Here is a 15,350-nt window from a genome sequence, read left to right as displayed (position 1 = left end):
TGTTTTCACATTAACTAGCTATTGTTAATAGAAAATGGAGTCTAGTTTACATATAACAGGGTTCAGAAGTCTGAAGCCATATTGACAATTTGGGATTCGAAATGGATTTTAACCTGGAAATAAACAGATTTTAGGGCTTTGAAAAAAATGAAAACATTTGAACAAATGAAATATACTTCATCCCAAATACATAAATACATGAACATGGAATATTTTTGGAGCCAAAATTATTTTATAATTGATTTATTAATATGTATTTTGTGAAATTGCATCTGCAAATCACCAAACATGGAGATGGTCAATTATGATCAGATATTATCACCATTTATTCAAGGGACAGTTAGTTCACCCAAAATTCTGAAAGCTCATTGTGAATAAAAGCCTAAATTCAATCTGTTCACCATATAAAGCAATCGTGTCTCTTTAGAAATGTTGGACTAAACCACTCAATTCATATTGATTTGTTTTACGATCTCTTAATGAACTTTTTGTAGCGTCAAAGTGGTAGTTGCGTAGCTGTCAATGGAGGGACAGAAATCTCTCAGATGTCATCAAAAAGATCATCATTTGTGTTCCAAAGATGAACGACAGTTTTACGGGTTTGGAACGTCATGAGGGTGAGTAAATGATGACAGAATTTTCATTTTTGGGTGAACTATCCCTTTAATGAATCATCATTAGTTTCCTTCCATTATCAAAACAAGACGTTTTATTAAGAATATGAATTTAACTGGAGTATGCGTGGTTAAAGTTAATTATGATTTAGGGTTCATTTAGATTTATAGTTTATAGGACTAAGCTCTACAGATTTAACATTTGGTCTTTCTCTGATTTTCCACATTGGATGAATTAATAAACACTATCCTGTGGTTGCTGTGATTTCAATAACCGTAAAACGTTTGGCATAAAGTTACAGGTCTTTCAGTGGAACATTTTACCCCACAGTTACAGGTCATTCAACATGGCACAGACTGTAGGCTGCTTCATATATTTACCATGACATCAGTAGAAGTAAATAAGGGTTGGCTACATTCATTTGTGTGCCTGTTTTATGGCGAAACCTCTAATAATTGTGCTGTGGTAGGCTGCTGTAAAACACAGTGGCTCTTACTGGGGTTCTGCGGGAACAGTGTGCAGCTCTTGCAGTGGATGATTTCCTTAATAACAGGAAGTTCTGCCACAGGATGGGGCGGGACCAGAGTGATGCCAGCCATCATGGGGTTGATTGGGGTGAGGATGCCAAGGTTGGGGTCAAAACCCTGTATACATATTGAGTCTGGAGAGGGAAACAAAAAGAGTTATTAATGCAGTCATTGATTTGGACCTGAGCACTATCACACACAAAAAAAGCCTAAGAAATAAGAACAAAGCTGTTGAAAGGTTTCACAGAGATGAGAAGAGACCAGGTCACTGCTCTCACTCCACATTCGACCAAAACCCAGAAAATCTACTAAAGTTTAGTTTCTTCTTCAATGAGCTTTCATCACACTAAGCTGCACAGGATCTGAGACCGGAACATACTGGATTTATGCAGTAAACAGAGTGCACTGTAAACCACGATGGAAGTCCTATACTGTACCTGCTTTAACCATTGCTGCAAGTACAATGTAAAACAGTATTGAAATGGTAGAATTACGATAAATGGCTGGAAACACAGCAGCCAGATTTTACTGTGAAATTACAGTAAAGCTGTAAAATGAACAACAGTATTGGTACTGTTGAATTACGGTAAATAGCTGGAACCACAGCTGTCAGTATTTAACTGTGAAATTACAGTGCAACTGTAAAATGGAAAAAACGGTGTTGAAACCGTAAAATTAAGGTAAATGGCTGGAACCACAGCTGCCAGTATTTTACTGTAAATTTACGGGTACATTTTTTACAGTGTGCATGCACACTTTATAATGTATATGTTTGACAATGCGCTATATGATAAAAAGAAACATTTACAGTGTCAACATTTACTGCTCTAAATGCAACTATGAATGATAACCAATCAAGAATGTTTTTTTTAATGGATTATATTCCATTATTCCTATTTTACATTTCACTACTGATTTCACTACTGGTGAATAATACAATAATTTAATTACACAAATTTATTTGTTTGCATTTGTTTTAAAAAAGGAGAGAAAAGTGAAGTGCATTTGAATAAATCTGAAGTACAAAAACATGCTTGAGTAAAATTTCAAAAGTTTCCACATTTAAAATGGAATATGGTACATATTCCAAGGTAAATTGACTGATGAAACCAAGGAGCAGAAAAGATTTTCCCAATGATGAGCTGATTTTGTAAAGCTGCCAGAAGCTAATTTGAATCCTCTGAAACTGTTAAAGTTGAAATTCAACAGAAGCAGTTGAGTAACTCACTCTGGTCAAGTTCATCAATCATCAATAATGGTTCAAATAAAACGCATTCATGATTTGATTGGCTTGTTAGTTCGGTATGGATGAAATATAATATTTCTTGATATATATTTAATATAAGTTGTAATATAAGACAGTATGATAATAAAGTGTTCAAGTACCACTAATGTCTTCTTACTGTCATTAAAGGTCACTGTCATTGTTCACCCAAAAATGAAAATTCTGTCATCATTTACTCAAGTTATTCCAAACGTGTATACATTTCTTTCTTCTGCTGAACACAAAATAAAACATTTTGAAGAAAATGCATATCCATAATAGTTGATGGGCTCCATTGTCTTCCATTGTAAAAATACTATGGTAGTCAATCAACCATCAACTCTTCAAAATATGTTATTTTGTTGTTCAGCAGAAGAAAGAAATTCATACAGGTTTGGAACAACTTGAGGGTGACACGATGAGAGAATTATCATTTTTGGGTGAACTATCCCTTTAATGTTAAAATAGTCTTAACACTCAAAAGTGAGAGTGCTGAGAGCTTGAGTTAAAACAAAAACAATCTTGAGCTTTCTCGCTGTATGCATCTAGATTTTTTTTTTCTACTACTACACTTTTATAACCAAAAAAAAAAAATAGTTAACATTCCTTTTAATCAGTTGTTATGTAATTTTTGCCTCTTAACAAATACGGTCATATTCAGTCATTATAATTACTGTGCTGAGTCAACCACTTTGAGTTTTGCACTCAAGCACTAAGTAATTTGTTCTCATTAAAACAGGTTGACATACAGATAAATGAATAGTACTGTGTTTACAATATGTTTAAAATCTTCACTCACATGAGATGAAGACTTATTAGTGGGGTTTTTTTTTTTGATCACATGGCCAGCCCAATATTACTCATTTTGTCTTGATAAACAGACTACTGCTGGGCACTTTTGTTTTTTAACTAAATTAACGACAAGTGACTTTTAAAATAGTATATCAATAGCTGAAACCTTTTGCATCTAAGCTGCTAGACGACAGCCATATCAGCCAACTCAGCATAAACAAAAAAATACTTTAAAGGGGTGGTATAATGCCCCTTTTTACAATATGTAAAATATGTCTCTGTTGTCCCCAGAGTGTGTATGTCAAGTTTTAGTTCATAATACTCCACATATATTTTTTCACAGCATGTTAAAATGGTCCCTTTTTGAGGGTTAGTAAAACGTGTCGTTTCGGCGTGTGTCCCCTAAAATGCAAATGTGCTGCTGCTCCCGGCACAGTGGGCGGAGCTTCAAGAGCTCTTGTGTGTGTGTGTAAGAACTCTTCCTCTTCTCAACATGGACTGCGCGTTCCCAGGTTTATGTAAATATTAGGGTTAGTGATGTCAATAACCTGGGAGGAATGTCATGTAGTCCCTACCAGCCGTCTGTTGTAGTCCTTAAAAAAAACATTTCTTTAAAAGCAAATATCTTCCTTTGCTTTGAGCGTTGTAACTTTGCAGATGTTGTTTATGCTCAAACAGCAACATTACACACTAACTAAAGTTAGAAAAGTGAAATCATAATCAACCACCCCTTTTAAGGTACAATATGTATTTTTTCGCCACTAGGGGTCGATAACCTCTTCAAAACAATAACAAAGGTGTAGATTGCCACACGCGAGTCCTGGGGTATATAAAAGAATGAGGACATTTCATTCTACCAAACTACCCACAAGTGCTGAATTACTACTCACACAGGTCAGTTTATTTTACGAATTAAACTTGTGAGGTAACGCAGCGCTGTTTCTACACTACGCTAGGTCTACACTATCACACTCAACTGCATTTGAGTGTGTTATAAGTTATAATGTTGTTCTATGTGTTAGTTTGTTGGCTGTATGAGACTAGCAGTAAGCTAGATCAACATTAGAATATCATACTGATCCTATTCTAACATTTCATCATGTTGAGCTATATAACATTGATTTGTTTTATGTACATTTGCTCACCTGTCTAATAAAGCACATGCAAGAGCGCTCTCTGTCAAGTCGAAGTTTGTCGCAAAGCTCTGGGCATCTCAAAAACACCACGCCAAAATTTATCCTCGTTTTATTTCTCCTTTTGTCCCAAAGTCTGCTTGCCAAGGTCCATAATGTTTGAACGAAACAACAACAGCGTGCCGTTACGCAGTCGTTCACATATGTTGCCATGGTTACTATGACCAAGTGAAACAGCGCTGCGGCCTCACAAGTTTTATTTGTTAAATAAACTGACGAGTTTGAGTATCAATTCAGCATTTGCGGGTAGTTCGGTAGAATGAATTGTCCTCATTCCTTTATATCCGCGGGACTCGCGTGTGGCGCTGATTAGCAATCTCTCTCATTAGCAATCTCATTAGCCCTGCTTCATACCTCAGTCATTTTAAAAAACATCAATGTATTCACTCATCCATAAACATATTTCCTATTTACATAATTCATATTTAGAAAATACATACATGTGGAGTAGAATATGTGATGCAAATGTCAAAATGTATTAGTTTACAAATGGTAAGTGTTGAGCTCATAATATAGTGTTGTGCAAGGAAACACACAAAAGTCTTTAATAATCTGCCCCTGTAATCATAATTTGTGTGAAAAGGAATGAAAGTTTTTAGTGTTTTACTGCTACCAGTGTTCATTTAAGCTGAAAACTGCAGTGAATTGTATATGTTTATGGTGTTTTGCAGAAATATAGGTAGAGGCACGTTTTTTAAACAAGCCTTGGTTGAAAAAAAAAAAAACGGAAAAAAACAAGTTTGTAGCTTCACTTTTTTACGTAGCAGTATTTTTTAGAGTGTTGTAATATTTCAACCTTAATCAGGACACTCCTGCTTACTTTGTCCTGTAGTGACACAATACAATGGAGAACACTAAATCTCACACAAGAGATGCTTGAACTGGAAGAAAATCTTAAATCCCTTGCTGGGGAAAGATGATGAAAATTACGATCCATAAACCTCATAGCGGCTGCAATCATGTGAAACGCATCAGGAGATCCATGCAAAACTCAAATCAAAATGTAAACAGGTAAATTACACACACGCCTTCACATTTATCGTTTCTTAATGTTGTTTTTCTTCAGTCAGAATGATTCAAGAGCTACTCAATCCTTTGGCTCACAGCTCTTGTTTCTTTTCCAAAAACCTGCTTCAGGTTTTATTTGTAGTTATTATCTGTTTTCCATAGAAATTGGATTCACTACGAAGTCAGCAGCTTCCAAAACATTTAGTTCCTACAGGACGCAGCTGCTCATCATTTCAGAGGTGAGACGGCATTAATCAGAGCCCATCACAAACAACATTACTAAATGCAAAGCGGCAAACCCTGCAGCCCCAGGCCCTGCAGTCCAAAAACATAATCCGTAAGGAAATTTGTCTCAGCTGTTTTTTACAGTCTCGCTTTTTTCGGGCTTGAAAGATTTCCAGTCATTGCTCACCACAGCTAATATGCATAATTATCCAGAGCAGCCAAAATGACACAACAAGAGTCACACAACAAACCTGCATTTAACAGTTACTGCTTAGGTTCTATTAAAATTAAAGCTATTTGTTGTGTACAACAATTATTTTTGATAAAAATTGAGATTATGATAAAAAAAAAGCTGCAGTGCATGTTTGTAGGCTTGCACAATTGTTGTCATTACACCAGTATGACTATAAAATAATAATAATAATAGTACTGTAAAATAAAAGTATTATTATTTATTATTATTATTACTATTTAAGAAAAAATCATATAATCATTTTATTTTACAGTACAACTGTAAAATTAAAAATGCTAATATTTATGTATTCATTTCTTCATTTTCAAATGTTAAAGGGGTTGTGAACTGCACTTAAAAAAAAAAAAGGTTTTAATGTTTAAAAAGTTTATAAATGTTTTATACAGTTTTATAATTGTCACGTGTTAGTGTTTGTTTGGACTCTTAGTTTGTATTTTGATTGGTTCCTGTTCTCCTTTGTTTCTATGGTTACCGTCATTATCAGTTCAGTTGTATCACCTGTTTAGTCATCATCATCTGTCTCACCTGTGTTCTGTTAATCAGTGTAATCTGTGTTTGTATTTAAGTTCTGTCTGTTCTGTGAGTCCTTGTCCGATCTCCGTCCTATTAAGTGTGTGAGCGTTCTGCCTGTCTGTACCTGTATGAATTATATTGTAAGTAAAGGTTTGCATTGGAACTTTTGATTCTCCTTTGTCCTCTTCTGCCTACACCACACCGTGACAATAATGTTCTTGAGGTTACCAATATTTTTACATCAAAAACATCATAAGTTTGAAGTAATTTTGACCCTCTGAAATACTTAAAGGGGTCATATAATGGTACATGCACTTTTACAAGTTGATTGTACTGAAATGTGTGTTGGCAGTGCCTGTACACAACCATCATAAAATGATAAAAATCCATCCAGTGTTTTTTTTTTTAATCTTCTTATATATTTTTCCCTGTCTCAGATCAAGCCGTTCGATTTTGTGACGTCACAAAATCGACGCCCCTCCCATGATTGTTGATTGACAGCAGCGTTTCAACACAGACCCGCCCTCGCTCGTGAGTGAGCTGTCAATCATAGCCCGCGCGTCATTGTTGATACGCTGGAGCACTGTCTATGATCAGAATGGCATCTAAGCAATTGTGGTGTTTTGTTCTTGGGTGTAATAAAGAACACAGCACAGCAGTCATTTTGATGTTCCTAAATCCGAACCGCTGAAGACGCAGTGGCTGAGTTTTGTTTTCGAAGGGAATATTCCCCACGATCAACGTCAATGCTTTCATGTTTGTGTGAATCATTTCACACACCAGACTGCTTTACAAACGAGGGTCAGTATAAAGCTGGTTTTGCTAAGAAGCTGCTCCTGAAAAAAGGATCGGTACCAACTATTCGTGTTCCTGCTGCACCTCCAGAAGAAGAAGTGAGTGTAACGTTTTCTTAACCTTTATATTAATATTTATATTAATCTTTGCAAATCGCTTGCTGCACGCTTCACGATGAATGCGGCTGTTTACACTCAGGGTACATTACGGCATGTTTTCTATGTACGACGTTCTCAATATAATTCCTAATCCCACGTTTATAATGAACAACGCGTTATGGTAATTGTGTTACTGTGTTACAAACGGTGTACGCACAGAACAGAGGGGCGGGGTGAGCAAAGCTCATTATCATTTAAAGACACATGCACTTAAACGGCGTGCTGAAAACAGAGCTGTTTTTGACCAGGTAAAATGAGTGTTTTCTTACAATACTAATGAGAATTTTTAATTAAAGTATATTACAAACTTTTAATTTAGACCCTAAAGAATCATATTAGCTTGTACAAAAATGACATTATATGACCCCTTTAAGAGTTGTTGTTTTTTAAGGTGTGCCGCATTCAAGACTTGATAACTGCTATGATTAGGTAACATTTTTGCATATTGAAATAATTTTAAGTCCCCACCATTACTCATAGGAACAGAAGACTAGGGCTCTTTACACGACATCGTTTTCAACTAAAAAACGTAAAACTTTTTATGCGTTTTGGCCGTTCATTTACACGACAATGGCGTTTTGGGTGCCTGCAAACGTAAACTTTTGAAAACGGGGTTCAAAGTGCAAGTTTTTGAAAACGGTCTTCGTGTAAACAACAAAAACGCGAATCTCTGAAGACGATGACGTCATGCGTATTACGTGTTCAACCTATAGAGTTGCATCGCCATCTAACGGCCTGGTAGAAGAATACAGTGTTTTTAGTCGTTTTCGCGGATCCGTGTGAATGGGGATCATTTTGACAATGGTGTCGTCTGTACGCCCAAAACTCAAAGGAAAAACGTCTCCGTTTTAAGCATATCACTGTCGTGTAAACGTACCCTTACCCCTAATTTCCACCAACTGCGGAACGGCTGCAGATCTGCTCCGAAACGGCGGTGGAGTCAATAGGTTTCCATTAAAGTCAATGTGTGTATTTTCACTGAATGCGAAACGGCTTCCGACTCTGACGATCCGCAGCCCCCCGGAGCAGATACGCAGAGCTTCTATTTTTGCCGGATGCCGGAGAGCTCCGCAGCAATTCAGCACTTATATCGCGCGATCATACGTGAATTCGCGAGATCTAGTGGGTCCTTGTGACTTCAGCTGTTAGTCATAGCCACAGCCGTTACGCAACAAATCCAGTCCTGGTGGGTATTGAAGGACGGCGGAGCACGGAGCCGACATGCAGCGGAGCCGATCCGCAGCCGTTCCGCAGTTGGTGGAAATCCGGGGTTGGAAAACGAAACCAAAACAGATTACACATGTCAATAACCCATAGTGATTCCAGTTTTATCTTATTTAACCATGCAGCCTAAGTGTACATGTTCTTATGATTAGTGATAAACACTCCCTCAATGTCCCCACCTTAATGCTTTCAGAAATTGTAGTGAATTTTAAATGAATATTGGCAGATAATTATTGATAATAACATATAGGGCCCTATCTTGCACCCAGCGCAATTGACTTTGTACACCGACGCATGTATCATTCCTATTTTGCACCCGTGCAAAGTGCGCTTTTTCCTCCACAGAAGCACGTCGCTAAACTAGGGAATGAACTTGCGCTCCCTGGGCGGTTCAGCGCAAAAAAGGAGGTGTGTTCCGGCGCAAACGTTCCCTCATGCTATTTTGCAGGTTTAGAAAACAATTGCGCCACTAACCAGGAAAAAATAGTTTAAAGTCAGTGGCGCGTTGCGCATGTTATTCATATGCTATTTTAAGGGCGCATGCTTGGCCATAATCAATGAAGCGTGTGCACAACGCGCATACTTTGATTCTCTCATCTACACAGAAGCAGCAGTTTTCATTTTTGCAAATCATACATTATTACGATAGATAGATAGATAGATAGATAGATAGATAGATAGATAGATAGATAGATAGATAGACAATTTATTATAAAAGCATACATCTAGCTTACACATTTACCCAAATTATCATACGCCTGTTTAACCAAAGTTAATTTGGGTGGGTTTCTCCATCCCCAACGTCCCTGACGAGAGCGTTGCTCTCCTTGGCTGTGAACCGCTCCTCGCGTGCGCCTGGCAAATCCGCCATTATAATAGGAATCCGCTTTAGAACAAACGCGCCTGCTCTTAAAGGGAATGTGAGATGACGCTCTGATTGGTTTATTTCACGTTACGCCCAAACCACACCTATGAATAATGAAGCTGCTTCAGACCAACCCATTTTAGATTTGCGCCTGGCGCAAGAGTCATTTATCCCGCCGGGAAAATAGCAACAGCGCCAAGACCCGCCCACAAAGTTACTTGCGCTTTGCGCTTTGACACTTGCGTTTCAGATCGTTAAAATAGGGCCCATAATATAATATAATAATCACCACTTTTCTGAGCAAATGACAGACAATTTAGAATAAATGCATAAACATTGTCATGTACTGTATAATGTTGTTTTTTCTGAGATTTGAACACAAGCTCTGCCCTTGTTGGCTGTTTTCACATACATCTTTCTAGGTCCTGGTGCTTCCATAAACAGCACTCAGGAAGACGTTTCTTTGTCAATACAGTGCTGTAGTTATTTAGGTCATCATGACTGCACACAACTGTTTCTGGTGGAGCCTGATTTGGGTTTTATTCTTCCTTTCTTTCTTTCTTTCTTTCTTCTTCTTCTAAGCCACTTAAAGCAGCCTTGGTGAATCTTGTGTAAATCTATGCATTCATACATTCAGAGCTTACACCAATTCTGAACCCAAATCTCCCAGCATGCTCAGCGTAAAACTCTCACAATAGAACTTCAGCAAAAGCAACTCCTAACTGCGGGAAAATCGTCTATATTTAGAGGAGCACTCATTGTTGTGCCTCACCAATCCAGCGGGATAAAACCATCTGGAAAAAAAAAATTCTGACAAAGCATGTCTTCTAATGAGCTGGTGCAAATAAACATTTATAATCAATAGAAAATGTGCTGAAATGCTGAGATTGAAACTGCCTGCGAAAATTGTGCAAGTGAGCATCTGTTCTGAGAGCAGCAAATTTATGAGCAGATATGGGACTAAATGCAAGCTGTGTGTGTGTGTGTGTGTGTGTGCGTGTGTGTGTGTGTGTGTGTGTGTGTGTGTGTGTGTGTGTGTGTGTGTGTGTGTGTGTGTGTGTGTGTGTGTCCATGTGTGTCATGAGCAATATGTGTGATGTTGAAGTGTGCCTGGAAACATGCTGAAGGAAATTAAAACAAAGACTCAGAGTTTATTTCAGCAATAATCTGTTATATTCAACAGAAACCAGGCAAATCTTTTCCAATCATTCCTTTTTGAATTTCTGTCAGCGACATAATAGTCCTTCTGGAGCCAGAGACTTTCCAGCCTGTTTGTTCTCAAAGACAAAATCCTCTTTCAGGTAGAGGCATATCGCTGCAAGTCTGCATGTACTACATGTGTGTATGAAAGAAACACAGAAAGAAAGAGGATACCGTATATAAATTCCTCATGTGAATTGCTGGAAGTGTTTCCTTCAGCTGTGGCGTATTACCAAAGGCTTTAGCTCGGAAGCTGAGGATAATAGTTTTAAAATTCATTCTTAGATGATTTCTGAAATCACCCAAGAAAAGAAAAAAAAACCTATATGCAATTCAAATGACTTGTGCCTTCCCAAATTCTCATAAATAATCATGATCTGAAATACCGGCTCATGCATTTTAATCTTGAGCCTAATTTGCCTCAATCCACGGCTTCCCTTAGCATGATATTAATTATAATAGGATCAAAACAAGGAGAGAATTGATTTGTCTCAAAAGAATAGTTAACAAAAAAGTAGCAACACTAACTTGTTCAGTTTTGTGTTCAATGTTCAGTTTTCAACATTTATAATAATAAGAAATGGCATTTTAGAATCATCATCATATTAGAATAATTTCCCAAGTATCATGTGACACTGAAGACTGTAATAATGATGAGTAATGATGCTGAAATCACAGGAATAAATTATATTGTAAAATATATTCAACAGTCATTTTAAATTGAATTATTTCACAATATTACTGTTTTTTACTGAAATTTTGATCATATAAATGCAGCCCTTGTGAGCATTAGAGACTTTCAAAAACATTAAATAATCTTACAGACCCCAAACATTTGAATGCTAGTGTAAATTTTGCAAACAAAATTACTTTTTTTTTGCTGTTTTTAATTTCACATTTGTATTGTGAGTAAATGAGGAGGGGAATAATCACAAACATGTCGAACAGTCCCGTTTATTCGAGAGAATCGGTTCATTCGGACAGTTCATAAGACCGTAAATTTACCTATTTAAAAAGTAAGGCACATATTTGACTACCTGCTATTCATTACTATTTGTATACTATATTATACAGTACTATATAATACTTTAGTATTAATATATGCTGTCACCCTAACAGAGAACAAATTATACATCATCACTGGATAATAATACATTTAGATATGAAAATATCGATAACTCAAATAGTTTAATTGTAGCTGGCTACTTTATTAGCAGCTTTTGCTGATGCTAACTACTTCTTTGAAAAAGTAGCTTGACTTTATTTTAACTCCCACTCATGAGTGCTGTCAAAGCAAGAGAGGTGAACCGCCAGTGTATGGAGAAAACAAACCGTCAAGCACTCCATTAGTCCCGCCTGTTTGTCATAAAATCGTAAACGTTTCTATTATAAGAGACGTGTGTGTAACTGGTATTTGCAACAGCAGCAGGCCTGTTATGAGGACCGATTGCAGAATGGCTGCTGATGATCAGCTGTCCAGCTCTCAGACAATCTCTGCAAAGCTTCAGTGGAGACCAGCGCTCAGGGCTTAAGGCAAGAAAGCGGTAGGTTCCACCGTCACCCCAGGCCGTGAGCTTTTCAGAGCCACAACAATCCAGTATCTCAGCTGAAGAATAAAGCTCAACAAACTGTAACATGCTTCAATGTAAAATCCAAATGTAATTTTGCTTCTAAAGGTCACATATTTGGCAGGGTAGGCTGGTGCCTGTTCAGCTTGCCAGAGGGGGAATATGGGAACCCCGGTTTAATATCTGCCTTTTATTCCCCCTGCCGTGAAAGGGAAGAGCAGAGAGAGCAGTGGATGAAACACTAGGATTAACACACTGGAGGGAGGGCGCAAGGCTTTACCTGAAACCAGCTGCTGCCCGGTTAAGCCCATCGGCACAATGCCCAGGTTGTTCATGGCGGTGGCCCAGGCACCGGGATCGGCCACGGGAACGTTGACGTGGCTCTGCTCGGTTCCCAAACTGCCAATGCCGTCTGCTGCTGCAAAAGAGAATACAGTCTATTAGGCTACGTTCTCACTGTGGGATCGAAAACTTCATTTACTTATGAGTCTTGAAATGTCCCGTTCACACAGCAACTTAGAGTAGAGTCTCGAATACTGTCTGTATGAACGTGCAAAGGGTGTCAAGGCCGTATTCTCTTACAAGTAGCCAAATCGACAGTGATAAAGCAGTGACAACGCAATATCAAAGAAATAAAACTGAAAAGTCAATTTTGACTCAACAAAACTCCAATCTTCATCAATTTAATTTCAATCTTCACTGCCCACGAGTTCATCCATCAAATCTTCATTAACCGACAGCAGCTTTTATTTCTGGGTGAAGAGCGGAGCATCCAAGTGACACGTAACTCAAGCACCGGGACAACAGTGACAGGATTTAAAACCTTCAGATGACACACCGCTCATATCTCCGTCACTGTAAGTTCCCGAAACCAATACAAATACAGGACTGAGAGCCTTATTCAGCTGCTATTTTTGTTTCAAACTGTTTATGTTGCAGTACTGAATGTCTTATTATCATTAATGTTGAAAACAGTTGCGCTTAATATTTATGTGGAAACCGTGATGCTTTTTTTTTATGATTCTTTGGTGAATAGAACGTTTGAAAGGACAGCATTTATTTGAAATAGAAATCTTTTGTAACAATAGAAATGTCTTTATTGTCACTTTTGATCACTTTAATGCATCCTTGCTGAATAAAAGTTTTAATTTCTTTCAAAAACAAAAATCTTACCGACTTAATTTTTTCACTGATTGCATTTTCCACAACGGACAGATGTGAGTCTGCCCTAGGATTTGCTATAACGAGATATCTCAGAAGACAACACAATCATCCTGCCTACGTTTGGAACAGTTTTCACATCATTAGCCTGCTTAAAATGCTGCCCACGCGGGAAGCTCACTAGGTTTTGGAAGCATGTGTGGTTTGACTAAACAGGGCAAGTACTGGACATAATTAGAGGAGGTTAGTTACCGCTCGCCATGGCCGGTCTTCAGTGTTTGTTTCTCTGGGTGCCACTGCTGCCACCTGAGCCCTTGCTCTTTCAAGACAGCTGGCCGAGGAGAACGGAGCACTCAGGAACTCATAACAGCATTCAGAGGAACCTGCAGCACACACAAACGACACAACCACGTGAGAGCTGAGACGCCATTCAGTGGCGCTGGGAATCGTTTCCAAAAATAATCGGTTCTGAGGCGTTGGGAGTCGAGAATTGATTCCATCAAAGAGAATTGACTCCTCTTTAATGTTTTTTTTTTTTTTAAGTTTAATAGAGCTAATCATTAATTTGCCTCTTGGTCGCTTGCTAATAGTGATGCAAAATCCGATTAATTTCCTCGAATGCGTAATGATGTCACTACACTGTAAAAAAAAAAAGTTGCTGCCTTAAATTTCAAGTACAATCAACTTGGATGTTTAAGTCATTTCAACTTAAATTACATTGAACTGACTTAAAAATGAGTTGAATCTTGCATAACTTAAAAAAAATAAATTGCAGTAACATTTTATTTTACAGTGTCCTTGATACATAATGTTACATGTACTTACATGGTAATAACTCTAAATGATGCATAATTGCATGCAACTAACCCTCAACCAAATCCTAATCCTACCCTAACCCTAGTTGCTTAATATTACTCAGTACTTAAATATATAATTACACTGTACAATGAAACCTAACCAAAATTGCTTAACTTATTTTTGATGAGTTAAAGCAATGTAAAAACATATGTTGTCATAACTTATTGATCATATAATTTTTTGTGTCATTGTCATGGTATGTCATGCTGAAACGTTCAAATAAAGCCACATATGTGAAGAAATTGGTGATTAGCCTTTCGTTAACTTAAATTACTGAGGTTTGTCACCGTTTCATGATCCTGCATGTCGAATAGCTGACTGACAAATACTGATTATCCTATCTTGGACAAGTTTAAATTTAAAATTTTGGGTAACACTTTACAATAAGGTTCATTAGTTAATGTATTAACTGTAAAGATGAAAAACCGCACTCTCAGGTTCTATTTTCATACATTTATTATTACCATGTCCTCACAGACGCGTTTCGGCCTAAGCCATCATCAGTGTGTACACACTGATGATGGCTTAGGCCGAAACGCGTCTGTGAGGACATGGTAATAATAAATGTATGAAAATAGAACCTGAGAGTGCGGTTTTTCATCTTTACTTTTGATAAACGTTTTTTATTACTCTCACCCATAAACTATTTTGAGAGTTGAGCGCGCCTGCTCTTAATACTTAATGTATTAACTAACATGAACTAACAATAAGCTGTACAGATGTTACAGTATTAATTAATCTTTGTTAATGTTAGTTAATAAAAATACAGTTGTTCATTGTTTGTTCATGTTAGTTCACAGTGCATTAACTAATGTTAACAAATACAACCTTTGATTTTAATAGCGTATTAGTAAATGTTGAAACTAATATGAACTGTTGTTCATTCTTAGGTCATGTTAACTAAGGTAGTTAACTAATGTTAACTAATGAACCTTATTGTAAAGTGTTACCAAATTTTGCACCTAAAACACAATACAGACATTTAAACACAAACACTGACTTGTTCTACAGGTGGATGTAAAAAGTAAGTAAAAAGTATAATCTAGTCTTATAAACACTATAATTTAGTTTAAAGGGTGAAACTGGGGTTTCACTTTATTTTGATGGTCCTTTAACACATTATGTTGACTA

The 15,350-nt window shown here is 37.3% G+C and overlaps 1 protein-coding gene across 3 annotated transcripts in view; it reads right to left on the bottom strand.

The window, feature by feature from the left end:
* The window catches only part of enox1 (ecto-NOX disulfide-thiol exchanger 1), a 456,290-nt gene that overhangs the window by 34,405 nt on the left and 406,535 nt on the right, over nucleotides 1-15,350 (bottom strand). For 2 of the 3 annotated variants that reach the window (XM_079880874.1, XM_079880873.1), the window contains exons 2-4: nucleotides 13,614-13,744; nucleotides 12,481-12,618; nucleotides 1,112-1,276 (exon numbers count right to left, since the gene is read on the bottom strand). In XM_079880874.1, the coding sequence (XP_079737000.1) occupies nucleotides 1,112-1,276; nucleotides 12,481-12,618; nucleotides 13,614-13,623 (313 nt within the window). In that variant the 5' untranslated portion in view covers nucleotides 13,624-13,744. The remainder of the gene's footprint in view (nucleotides 1-1,111; nucleotides 1,277-12,480; nucleotides 12,619-13,613; nucleotides 13,745-15,350) is intronic. The other variant, XM_079880875.1, reaches the window with a different exon arrangement.

The sequence above is a fragment of the Squalius cephalus genome, assembly GCF_949319135.1.
Source record: "Squalius cephalus genome assembly, chromosome: 9".
Taxonomy (NCBI): domain Eukaryota; kingdom Metazoa; phylum Chordata; class Actinopteri; order Cypriniformes; family Leuciscidae; genus Squalius; species Squalius cephalus.
The sequence above is the reverse complement of the archived record's forward strand: the minus strand, read 5'-3'. Positions and strand labels throughout refer to the sequence as shown.